The 13,578-nt window shown below is 51.5% G+C and overlaps 1 protein-coding gene across 1 annotated transcript in view; it reads left to right on the forward strand.

The window, feature by feature from the left end:
• LOC146855445 (stabilin-2-like) overlaps positions 1–13,578 on the forward strand; it is a 1,201,024-nt gene that overhangs the window by 172,152 nt on the left and 1,015,294 nt on the right. Inside the window, 1 exon segment of the mRNA XM_085653243.1 lies at positions 10,840–10,973. Coding sequence (XP_085509369.1) covers positions 10,840–10,973 — 134 coding nt within the window.

A 13,578-nucleotide genomic window follows, 5' to 3' on the forward strand; every position in this document is an offset into this window, starting at 1 on the left:
GTGCCAAAAGTTAATAGACATGGTTCCTGCTCATCCCTTTTTTGGCAACGCTGTGTGGTGCAGATGCTGTGCTGGATTGTCCCCAGAGCCTGGCTTCTCTGTCCAATTTGATATCAAGTTATTTGCTATTGTGTCATGCTCTCCATATGTTCTCAGTGGCATTGTGGGTCAACCAACTGTGTGTTGCAGGGCCTACATATGTACCTTGTATTGTAGATGTTACTCATGTTGCTTTTCAGGCTATGCACTGTGACCTATGTAGAGTTGACTCATATGACATATGTATACAGGTGTCTGATTTTTCCTGTCTCTTCACCTTGCCCACAGCATCGTCGGGGGACTCCGAGGGAGACACTGGCACGGACCGTGAGGAGGGAGCGAGCACCAGTGCCAGCAGTGCTATCTTGTCTGGCACATCGAGTGGCATGGAGACCGAGGGGAGTGAGGCGGAGGACCTGTCCAGTTCCACGACCGACTATGAAGCTGACGGGTCCGAGGATTAGCTCTCCGAGGGGGCGGAGGCTGCTCCCACAGCTGAAAGCAGCACTCCATCTCTCCCCGCCCCCTCCATTCCCATCACCGGCCTCCCACTTGCTCGTGTCCCTTCCCGCCGTGCTAGGTCACCACGTGTCTCCTTCTTGCCAGGCACCGCACCCCCTGCCCCTGTCTCCACTGCTGCCGCCAATGCTGAGTCTGTGGACATTATTTATTTATTTATATCATTTATAGAGCGCACTGCAACCCTACGGGCATCCTGGCGCTGGGTACATATAGCTGAGAAACCTGTAGAACAGAAGAGGAAGTGGACAAGATGTTATTCAATTAGGTCTTTTGGTAGATTTTTTTGGGAAAGAGCCAGGTTTTCACCTTTTTGCGAAAGGCCATCAATTCATTTGTTTTCCTGATGTCAATAGGAAGAGTGTTCCATAAATGGGCTGCGGCTATACTAAAGGCTCTTCCCCCACAGGTGGCTTTCTTAATCCTAGGAAGGCTGATCAGGTTTGAAGATGAGGATCGAAGAGGCCGGGTAGGCTCATACCAATTGAATTTATTTTGGAGTGGTCGGGGGCCTAACCCATGAACTGCCCTAAAGACAATGCATAAGGATTTGAAACAGATCCTCTGGTGTATGGGCAGCTAATGGAGATCGGCCAAGGCAAGAGTGGTGGAAGATCTACGTTCCCGAGAAAGTGCCAGTTTGGCTGCAGCCGCCTGGACACTTTGAAGTCTGGAGATGAGAAAAGCAGGGGATTCCAGCAAGAGGGCATTGCAGTAATCCAGGCGGCTGAGGATGGTACTTCTGACTATATTAGCTCTGGTCTGTGGGGGCAGGAGAGGTAGCAGTGTTCGCAGTCCTCGCAATAGGGCAAGGCAACTACCGACCTGCTTGTTGACATTAATCTCCAGGCTCAGGCTGTTGTTGATAGTGACTCCGAGATTCCTGACTGATTTTACTGGGGCAGGCGAGTCTCCTAGCGACTGAGGCCAGAAGTCTGTAGGTAGAGTTTTGGGAATTCTTCCCACTACGCAGTGCAGTATTTCAGTTTTGTCACTATTAAATTGTAGTGAGTTCTGGTTTAGCCAGAGTGACATTTCCAGCATGCAGGTATGGAAGGTCTCCAGGGAGTTTGCATGGGCTCCATCAAGAGAGATCATTAACTGAGTGTCATCTGCGTAGTTTGTCACGCTGATGCCATGGCTTTTAATGATCCTCATCAGGGGTTGCATATAAATGTTAAAGAGTATGGGACTGATAGCAGACCCCTGTGGGACCCCATGCGGCACTTTAACAAACTCTGATTGGTATGGGGGGATAGCTACTGCCTGCCATCTATCCGTTAGGTAGGAGCGGAACCAATCAAGCGTGACTCCTCCGACTCCGATGTCCTTTAGTCTTTTTATCAAGATGTCTTGGTTCACCGTGTCGAATGCGGCAGACAGGTCCAGCAGAATCAGAATTGCTGATTCTCCCCTGTCCGCCCTCATTCGTAGGTCATCCATGACGGTCAGCAAGGCTGACTCCGTTCCATGAGCTGGTCTGAAACCAAATTGCTCCTCTTCCAGGATGTTATTAGTTTCTAGGAAGAGGGCTAGGGACCTGCTGACCCCTCGCTCTATGATCTTAATCGGGTATGGTAAGAGGGATATAGGTCGGTAGTTCTTTTGGCAGTTTGGGTCCAAGTTTGGTTTCTTTAATAACGGGGTAACAACCGCCAATTTCCAATTTCTTGGTACGGAGCCTGTACAGAGAGATTGGTTACACAGCTGATGCGGCAGTTGCAGGTTGGTCAGACTGCGATGCTTAATGTCCTCCATGGCCACACCCGAGTGCTCGCCCAGATGGAGGCATACATGGAGGGCATTTCAGCAGCGCAGTCTGACCAACGCAACTTGCTGAGGTCCATAGACTCGACACTGACTGCGGCAGTGGGTCTCCTGCAGCGCTTCGTCCCCCCCTACCCCTGCACCATCCACACTTCCCACTCCCATGCCTGTCCCAAGCACACCCAGACGTCCCCATGCACGCACCCCACCAGACACAGGGACCACACAACCAGGGAAGGCAAAGCGCACACCTCCTGGCACGCACACAAAGGGTGAAGTAGGCACACCCACTGGGTCGGGGGAAAAACGGAAGACACGCAGCCAGAGTGGGAGTCCACATTCCTCACAACCAACACCCTCCAAATCCACTCCTCTCAGCTCTCCTGGCCAAGAGTCGGACACAGGGTCAGTCCTGCCCAGTCTGTCCATCAGCCCCAGTGTGGCACCACCCCGCAAGCGGTGGATGCAGGACACCGGCAGGGGAGTTGAGTCCCACCCCCTGTCCACACCCTCCCCCAGTAGCGCTGCAACCCATCCCTCTGACCCCCCCTCCTTGGGGCCTGTGGTTCCTTCGGGTGCAGGGGAGACGCTGGGGGACCTTGCAACCATGTGCAGCGCCATCCTAACCACCACCTTTGGCGCTGACGCACCCCCTGTGGTGGAGTCCTCCGTCCCTGCACCCACAACGCCTACCCTTGCCCCTCCTGTCCCTGCGGTGCCTGGTCCTTCCCCCCCACATGATGCCCCCCCCCGTGGAAGACAAGGTAGTCTGAACTGTGCAGGCAAGCTAGGGGACACGCGTCCCACTGTGTCCGCCATCCGGATTTGACTCATGGACTGCCCTATGGGCCTTGAAAATATTGTACTTTTGAAAGAAAAATATTTTGATCATGCTGAATAAAGCAATTTATTTTTTCCTTTGAACACTACTGCTTTTCTGCTATTGCTGTTGGTGGTGCTGCTCCATGATTTGGGGTGGTGATAATGTGTTGGGTGTCTGGGAAATGTAGTAGTGTGCTGGTCATGGGGTGGACCCTGGTATCTGTGTGCCATCACAAGGTATTTGCTAACAATTTTGTTCATGTAAGCTGTTACTGCATGGTGACATTGTCCCAAGGTGTGTTCCTTCCTCTGTGGACCCTGACATCTTCCCTGCAGGGTGTTTTCCAAATGTTGTGCTGAGCTGTGTCTACATTTTCTGGGTGTGTGACGGACCCCTTCAGCTTTTGCCTTGCATGCTGAGCAATGTCTCCACCTGCATCATTTGTGGCATCCTTGATGGTCACTGTACTTGTGTATGGAGTATATTGACATGACTTGATGTGGACATGTTCCCTTTTCCGCACTATGCATGTGTGTACTCCCAGCCTCGCACACATGTGTTACGTGTTCTGCAGGGTCTTTGAGCACCTGACTGACAATTGTGCCCATTTTTTCTGTGGGTACTTCACCCTTTTCATTCCATGGGCACTGCTGGGAGGACTCTGCACCCACCCCTGCTGTGTCTGGGCACTGCTGTGAGGACTCTGCACCCACCCCTCCTATGTCTGGGCACTGCTGGGAGGACTCTGCACCCACCCCTCCGGTGTCTGGGCACTGCTGGGAGGACTCTGCACCCACCCCTCCTGTGTCTGGGCACTGCTGGGAGTGATAGGCACCCACCCCTCCTATGTCTGGGCACTGCTGGGAGGACTCTGCACCCACCCCTCCTGTGTCTGGGCACTGCTGGGAGGACTCTGCACCCACCTCTCCTGTGTCTGGGCACTGCTGGGAGGACTCTGCACCCACCCCTCCTGTGTCTGGGCACTGCTGGGAGTGATAGGCACCCACCCCTCCTATGTCTGGGCACTGCTGGGAGGACTCTGCACCCACCCCTCCTGTGTCTGGGCACTGCTGGGAGGACTCTGCACCCACCCCTCCTGTGTCTGGGCACTGCTGGGAGGACTCTGCACCCACCCCTCCTGTGTCTGGGCACTGCTGGGAGGACTCTGCACCCACCCCTCCTATGTCTGGGCACTGCTGGGAGGACTCTGCACCCACCCCTCCTGTGTCTGGGCACTGCTGGGAGGACTCTGCACCCACCCCTCCTGTGTCTGGGCACTGCTGGGGGTACTCTGCACCCACCCCTCCTGTGTCTGGGCACTGCTGGGAGGACTCTGCACCCACCCCTCCTGTGTCTGGGCACTGCTGGGAGGACTCTGCACCCACCCCTCCTGTGTCTGGGCACTGCTGGGAGTGATAGGCACCCACCCCTCCTATGTCTGGGCACTGCTGGGAGGACTCTGCACCCACCCCTCCTGTGTCTGGGCACTGCTGGGAGTGATAGGCACCCACCCCTCCTATGTCTGGGCACTGCTGGGAGGACTCTGCACCCACCCCTCCTATGTCTGGGCACTGCTGGGAGTGATAGGCACCCACCCCTCCTGTGTCTGGGCACTGCTGGGAAGACTCTGCACCCACCCCTCCTATATCTGGCCATGTACGCTCCATACATACACGGGTGGGGGTATGCTCCGTACATACACGGGTGGGGGTATGCTCCGTACATACACGGGTGGGGGTACGCTCCATACATACACGGGTGGGGGTACGCTCCGAACATACACTGGTGGGGTGGGGGTTCGCTCCATATATACACGGGTGGGGGTATGCTTCGTACATACTCGGGTGGGGGTACGCTCCATACATACACGGGTGGGGGTACGCTTCGTACATACACGGGTGGGGTATGCTCCATACATACACGGGTGGGGGTACGCTTCATACATACACTGGTGGGGGTACGCTCCATACATACACGGGTGGGGGTACGCTCCGAACATACACTGGTGGGGTGGGGGTATGCTCCATACATACACGGGTGGGGGTACGCTTCATACATACACGGGTGGGGGTACGCTCCATACATACACAGGTGGGGGTACGCTTCATACATACACGGGTGGGGGTACGCTCCATACATACACGGGTGGGGGTACGCTCCGTACATACACGGGTGGGGTGGGGGTACGCTCCATACATACACGGGTGGGGGTTCGCTCCGTGCATACACGGGTGGGGGTACGCTCCGTACATAATCGTACCCACGTTCTGAAGGCCTGGGAACGGTGCGGACCACCAATGTTGGGGTGCCGTAGCGGTCCGTAATGTAGCCAGGCCTTCAGAGCGTGGGTACGAGTCGTACCACGCGTACCCCTACATCACTCCAACAATGCTGGTACGACCCGTACCCAGGCCTTTAGCACGTGGGTACGGGCCGTACCGCCATTTTTGGGGTGACGTAGGGGTGGGCGTGGTACGACCCGTACCCACGCTCTTAAGGCGTGGGTACGGTACGTACCAGTATTGTTGTGTTGCCGGTTCGTGTCGTCACCCACTTCCGTTGTGGCGGACGCTGGCGTTGCTGGACACGCCCCCACCCCCTCGAAGTGACCAGGTCCTGGAGGTCAGGTATGTATGAATTGTGACTTGGGTGGGGGTTATGTTTCGTGCCCCTGCCCCCTATTTGCCCCTGGGTGTGGTTCTGACCTTCTGCGGCATCTGCGTCGGTACCTGTAGAGCAGGTCGACTGCTTTGAGGGCCGGGATGACACATAGGTTGGGATCCATGGCTGTCCGTCGCGTACAGGTGCTCCTTGTGCGCGTCGTCCTGATTTCCCGGCAGTTTTTGGCTGCCGGAAAATATAATCCGTGCGGGGTGACGTCGGTACGAATCGTACTTCCTGGTTCGTGAAACGCAGCCTGAATGCGTCCCGACGTCACGTCGGCGCTCCCCCGGATCACATTTGTATGTATATTTGAGTCGGTCGGTGTTTTGTACGATTCGTACGGAAATGGTGTTTCCATACGAATCGTACTTGCAGATTTGTAATGTATTTTAACCGGGTACGAGTCGGACGGAGAAAATGCTCCGTCCGACGGTTCGTACCTGGTTTCTCCAGGATCCGAATCGGCCCCTTAGTTGGGCGACTCCAACCCAGGTTGGATGACGACCAAGTCTGACCAGGCACAGGTCTAGGAGTCTAGTATGGTTAGTTTGGACCGTTTTTGAAGCAAGTTACAAACCTTACAGGACATCCGCCATTCACGTCAATGGAGTGGTCCTGATGCTGAGGGGTGCAGGCAAAAGATGGTCAAAGGATGATCCTTGTGCTGTGTGGTCAATAGGGTGAAGTGGAGTTGATCCCTTGGTCCACGGGTGGATCCATACAACTTTGACCATGGCACTTGGGGCCCCACAATGTCCGTGTTGCAACACTCAAAGTCCAGAGGCGGATATGCTCACAATCTCACAACACAGCAGTCTCAGCAAATATCCTTGGTGGGGACTGGTGCCCCTTGGATGTGATGACTCCGCTCACAGGTCTGGCAGACACTGGCGCAACTATTAGCTAGCTCAAATTTGTCTGTCTGTGTTACTGGTGACTGGCAGTGGCGGTGGCTACCACTTTGTCGACTTAACCATCTACAGCTCTTGTGTCACTGGAGCTGGTTCCAGGAGATCAGCAGACTGATCCTGGTAGTCCCTGGGCTTGGCGAAGGCGGGAAAACCACTTTTCCCAGGTTAGAAGCCACAGGCGCAGTCTCAGTCTCGCTAGCCCAAAAGCCCAAAAGTGCAGCAGGTGCAGTCTTCTCAATGGTGCAGCCTCTCTTTGTGCAAACTAAAGGCAGCAGGGCGGTCATTTGTTGGTCCTTTCTTCTACTCCAATGTGAACACAAGTGCAGGGGTGCCCTACTTATCCTAAGAAAGTGCCCTGAGGAGACCACTGGAATACTAGCCAGTGGGCTATTTGGTCCCCCTCTCTCTAGTGACGAAGTTCCTGTGATGTCTGACACCTGTCTATACCAGAGTACCCCCCCCCCACAGGAAAACCGTTTAGGGCACAGGTTTTCCTTCTTTGGCTCTATCTCCTAATTGTCTGCAGGAACAAAAGGAATCCTGCTCACAGATGTTGTCACAACCAGCCCTTCAAAGGCCGCTTCACTTTTTAAGCCTGCCTTTGGGCTTACACCCTAAATGGCCATCCTGTGGGAGGAGGTGACACCATCCTCCCCGGCAGCAGCCCTTGTTAGTGAGCCTGGGAGTCATTCACGCGTCTCTGAAGGTGGTCAGATATCTAAGTGTCAGTGCCTTTGTGAAGCCACTGGACTAGCTAGAGTGAGCAACATTTCTAAAAGTTGATTAACTTTAATAGTGATTTTAAATGTGCCCTGGCCATCAGGTTGGATTTAATGTCACAATTAATTTGACCCTGTTAGGCAGTCCGATTCAGAAATTAGCCAGGGTAGGGTGCCCTGTGTTAGCCAATGGGGCTCCTAAACATTGCACAGCAAAACGACAATTTGGAAGTGTTACTGCTAAGACATATTGAAAATAATATGTTGTACTTAACATACTTCCATAGGCCTACATTGGCCCTTCTTAGGGGATACTTATATATCGTTAAGGAAAGAGGTAGCTATGCCATTAGGTGTTATTGCAGAGTCGAACAAGCATTATCACGCCCTGCCCTTTTAATCTGCAGTGGCAGACTGGGGTCCATTTTGTTTCCTTCACATGCAGGGTGGCACAAACAGTGCTGGAACCCTGAGTGAACACCTTACATGTTTTTGGTGCCTTGGGAACTATGTATGAGGGACTTTTAAATAAGCCAATCCTTGTCAATTGGGTGTATCCAATTAAACATACCTTTTGCAATGGGTCAAAACACTGGCACTGAGGTCTGGACAGCAGGCCTCGGTGCACTCCCAAAGTCGAAACACCAGCAGCTAACAGTCCAAAACACCCTGTAGATGCCGGGTTGTGTAGCACTATTTTAGGAATTAATCATTCTTGCTTCATACTCCAAATCATTTTCCTCACCATATCAGTAAAATGTAAATCGGCTACGTAAAAACCACCAATATGTAAAGTTAATTTCACCTCTCTCCGTGGATTCAGATGGGATCTGGTCCAGTGACGCAAATCAACCTCAATTCCTTTAATTATAATCTTCAAGTTTAGTCGTCACAGTCTCTACCTTGCTGACTTTGCTCAACCTCTAATAAAAAATACCATTGCCAATTCATTTTCCATTCCATTTCCGAAAGTGCTTACGAAATCAGGCTCTTGAGCCAAGAAATACAGTTCACTTTTTGCATTTCATATTTTGCCCATAGCTTCTCCGCACACAAATGATAATTGTTAGCAAAGAAAGCAAAGGTTAACTTATTTTGAACTGGTTTTTAATAAATAGCCACATGCTAGGGTATGATCATCTCCCTGACCAATTCTAATTCCCCATTCCTTCACATTGTGTTCACAATATCATACTAGACTGTTCTAAAATGACCTTAAAGAGTAATGCTGACAACAGACAAGTCTGCTTGGTCACATTTTGGAAATACAAGGCAATGAATATGACAAATTGAGAAGGACACTTTTTAGAAAGATTAACTTGGGACATACAGTGGCCTTTATCATGTGCACAGCAGGGTTTTTAACTTCTAATTAGTTACTGACACCAGTCATAAGACAAAAGAAACCAAGTGAATTGATACTTCTGATATAAACTTGTAGGTCCTCTTGGCTGAGTTCTGAGCACCCCATTCGCCCTTGAGCTAAATGATTAGAAGTGATTGTGTATGCACCACTGCCCTCACTATGAAACTTCACTTGCAGAAACCATTTTCATTTTAAAGACCTCTTCCTACCTGATCTGATGGCTCGGTAGCCCTTACTGAATTTACCAGAACAGCAATAAAGTTTAATCTCTTGTACCTGTTTTTTGTATATATATGTTTATTAAATAGGCTCATAATACATTACAAGTCTGAGACTGTCTCACATGCACATTATCAATTATCAGTTTATACGCTGTGTTACAGTGCGGTGGGGTCAAGAATCCGTAATTACACAAGAACCACATAAACTCTTGTACTTGTGTCCAGTGAAACCACAGTTCCTCTTTCTGGTTTAACATCAAGCAGTTTCAGGACACTTGCAGAGGAATTGGCGTAGAAAAGGCCCAGTGATCACTGAACAGTGCTTAGCATAGCACAATGTCCTCAGGCACAGAAAGTGCAAAGGCAGGTCTTCTTAATAACAAACAGTGCACATTGGATTGTGGTTGAGTGAAGTGCTTAACTTGTGCCGGTGGTTACTGCTAGTGGGCTAAGGCACGTATTTTTGGGGACGGGACATATTTTTTATCTTCCGATTTCGACCGACAGCGAGAGAACAAAACAGAAAAGGGAGAAAGAGAAAAATTGGAAACAGTGACAAAGGGAGAAAGCAAGGATGAAAAGAAGCTGCAAGACTGTATTAATGAGACCGACAGAGTAGATTAGAGTAAGAAGGGCGCATTAGGTGGAGTCAAGGCTGGGCAGCCATGCTATTCACCAGCAGTGGCATTCGGCAGCCCTTGTGCTGGACTCCTAGGAAAACTTTGCGCACCACACTCATAGCACCAGCAGGAGGCAACACTCCCCACCCCACCACAATAGCATGCATGTTCTATGCATAAATAAAACACACCACACAATTTTCGGTTGGGTAAAACTGCTGCAGGTTTATTACATACACCGTTATGTAATATGGTGGGTTATCTTATGGGCGATCCAAGGGCAGGCAACCATCTGGGCCGCCTGCCCGCCTGATGAGCCAAGCAGCACTGGGGCGAACCCCGTCTGTGCTGCCCCTTCGGTGATCCTCTTCCCAGATCACGGTCCCTTATTACTCACGCCCCTTTCAGGGCGGAGCATAGCAAGGCAAGCCCCCGTTTGTTCAGGCCCACAACCGCCCGAAGGACTAACGGGGCGCCGACACGGTTTTCCAGGAACCTCCCATGAGGCTTCTGGGCTCTGGCACCCCCTATGGTGCCGCGCAGAGGTACCCTTCGGTACCCATTTGCTTCCAGATCGCCCTGTAACTCCGCCTGCAACGAAAAAGAACATTACAACATTCTATGCCTCCCCCGCTGCTTCCAAAGGGGGGTAAGCGGTAGGGTGGGAGACGGCGTGTCCAGGGCGCAAAAGAGGAAGGCCAGTGGGTGGCCTCCCCTTTCCTCAAGCCCCGGAAATGACGCGCCCTGCGCGCCGCAGCACCCTGGCTGCCAGAGTAGGGGGACTCCTTCCCAAGGGGTCCCCACACCGAGAAGAGGGGGGTGGGCTGGTGCCTCGCTGGCACTAGAGACCCGCCCTCCTTAGGTCACCCTGTGGGCAGCCGCATTTTATAAAGATAGCACTGGGCGAGTGTCAGTTCTGCAACCTGAACTACTATTTTCTGCCACTCATGACATCCTCACACCTCCTTTCTTGTGATAAAATGCAAAGACCGATGCTCAGCGGAAAAGTCCTGATGCTTGAACCATATTTATCAACATTTGTAGATACTCTTAGGGATTCCCAACTTGCTGTGACTTGTTTACATGTTTGTACCATACCACAGGAACACAATTAATGCAAAACAATCACAAAATGTATCTTTGAAAGTTGTAAACATTTTCATAAATGTATGTATACCTTTGTTTTTCAGTCTCACTGTGAATGCAAGAAAGGTTACAATAATTTTGTAGCTGGCCTCGGATGCAGTTTGACAGACGTCTGTGCAACAAACAACCGCTGCAGCAAGAACGCAAATTGCTCTACTGTTTCACCAGGGAAAACTGAGTATGTTTCCCAACATTCACCTTTTTAATGTTATTTTATTTATTTTGTGGGTGTAATTTATGAACGAAGGGTTGTGCACACATGTAGGAAACAATAAACCTAGCCCCCTGTAATAGAATCTTGCTGTGAAAATAAAAACAAGTTATTTTGTCTTGATTCTGTGCCACACATGACATGCTCGCGCATTGCCATGAGAGTGCTACTGATGTTCATGATGATCCGTGGTATCACGCTACATGCACCAGGGCGCAGCAGTCTTGACTCAAAGGCCCTCATTATGAGTGGCCCTGTGAGCGGTATTTATTGGATCTGAATACATCTGCTGTCATTAGTTTTCCCCATCCAAATGGGGACTAACATGCAGCTTTTGGTGCTTTCCACACCAAATCCCACATGTACTAGCATTTGTAAGGCATTTCCCCAACAATTTTTGGCAAGTTTGACCTGCTGAAATTCACCCTCAGAAAACTACAGATGGTAAAGCAAATTCCACGAAATTTGTTATATCCAATCCCTGCGCAAACGTGTTTGCAAACGGATTGGAAAAAGAACTACTCTTAATGAGGGCTAAATACTACAAGTTGTAAACTTCGAGGGGAGGTAGGCGTTTGACTGAGGACTGTGCTTTGGAGAAGGATATAGAGCACGTTAAGATTGAACTTTTTACCTGAATAATGATGCACCCAGAAATTGCTTTTATGAGACAGCACTAACTCTCTCTTCCCTGCCTCCCCAGAGACAATGGGCCCCATTCATGGCCAGCTCTAGTCTGTGCAGTGTGTACACGGTGCATGATAATGCTGCCTCGCACACTAGAAGTGTGTGGTGGCTCTCTGATTCGGGGTGTACATAATGTAATAGGACGTTCGCTTCTTTTTCAGAACTATCCCATCATATATTACAATACAAAGGCTGCTATAATTAAAGGTGGATAAACCATATGTAAAAAGGACTTCAAAAAGTTATTTTGGGGGTTTCAAGAGGAGTAACAGCATATGTTATACGAACATATGAAGATTTGGGAGTAGCGGGGACATGGCCAAGGAAGATGGCCGACAGAGCGTGCCCTTAGGGAGCTCCGTCTACCCACCGACCAATCCTCCATTAATTATGCCTAATCTGCCCCATCCTCACTGTTTTCATCCTGGGGCTTGTTCTTGGGTGGCACGGAGAAGTAGTGGGAAAACTTTGTTCGGCCAAGACCAACACCTGCTGCTTTGGGAGCCCACAAGGTATTTGGCCTGCCTGAGTGGCTGAACTCGTGATTGTCGGCCCTGGCCTTGTCTGCGGAGCTGGGAGTTGTCGGCTCTCGGCTGCAGGGTGGGGGCGTCCCGTGGCCGTGGGAGACCTGACCTGTGGGTTGGCCTGGATGCCTGTAACCTGCTGGGCGGCTGCCATGCCCTATGCTTTGACCTGCGAGATGCTATGCCCACGGCTGCTATAATTAAAGAGCAAGAGGGCCGTGCGGCTTCATGCAGCCTAGCCCGGTATGGCCTCCAGCCACCAGTGGGAGCTGAAGAGCTGTCGGCACAGGAGGATGTAACTGGGGCCCCACTTGTTTCGAGTGGGGCCTAGCAGGGGGTTAGGGGTGAAGGAATCAACAGCGAAGCCCTCCTCATTTCCACTTCAGCTGACAGCAGGGCACTGGCCCGGCACTATGGGTGGGATGTAGCCACATGACTCAAGCCCCATGCGGAGTGGTTGTGAGTGCTGTGGGAGCCACTGGTAGGTCCTCCCCCACCTGGGCTGATTGAAGCTGGGGTCTTGGGCTTTCGGGGAGGCTCTGGAGGGCTGGCCCTGTTGTAATAGTGGCTGTGCCTCTGGGGACTGTCCATCAGCTGCGAGGGTCCTGAAGAAAGCAGTGTGAAGGACGACTGGGGGCTTCTGTTTTTCCTGCCATCAGGGTGCTCCAGTGCCTGGAATTGTAGTGTCGACGAGGGGCGTCAGGCACCTGCTTCTTGGGAGGCGAGCTCCAGGCCTGACAGTGGCCCTAGGTTCCGGGAGTCCTTGGCACTTACGAGGGATGCACGTGGGCCCAGTGGGGGGAGTTGTCCTAGCAGCTTGGGCTCTGAGTGAAGTCACTGTTTGCTGCTTGTCAGGGTGCCCCAATGGTACTGGGGTTGCAGGAGACTTCCACTCGTCCTTCTTAATGATTTGATGGCCTCCCTATTTGAGTTACAGCTACTCAACCTGCTGGGCTGGTCCTGATACATGGGCCCACTGCCACACCACTTGTATGGGGAAAGATAGATCACAGCATCAGACCCAGGGTAAGAACATCCCCCATTACACCACCACGTGCCAGCCTCTGCACAGGATCACTCAGCGTGGGCAAGCGGTTTCGGTGAAGCAGTGCCCGGAGTGTAAGGCCGAACCATCAAAGAGCAGTTGTGCTGGCAGTCATTCAGGTCTCTAGGAAAGCCCTGGAGGGACAAGTAGCAGGTGTATCCATCAAATTCAATCTCCTACTAACAGATCTACGCTGACAAGGTAGATAATTCAAAATCCAATATCAATACTGTACAATCGTAGATCCGCCTGCTTAAGCAGAAGTTGTCTCAAATGCCGGTTGTCACAAATTCAAGGGAAAACCAAGTTAAGGAAT

This window comes from Triturus cristatus, chromosome 4_1 (assembly GCF_964204655.1).
Source record: "Triturus cristatus chromosome 4_1, aTriCri1.1, whole genome shotgun sequence".
Classification (NCBI taxonomy): Eukaryota; Metazoa; Chordata; class Amphibia; order Caudata; family Salamandridae; genus Triturus; species Triturus cristatus.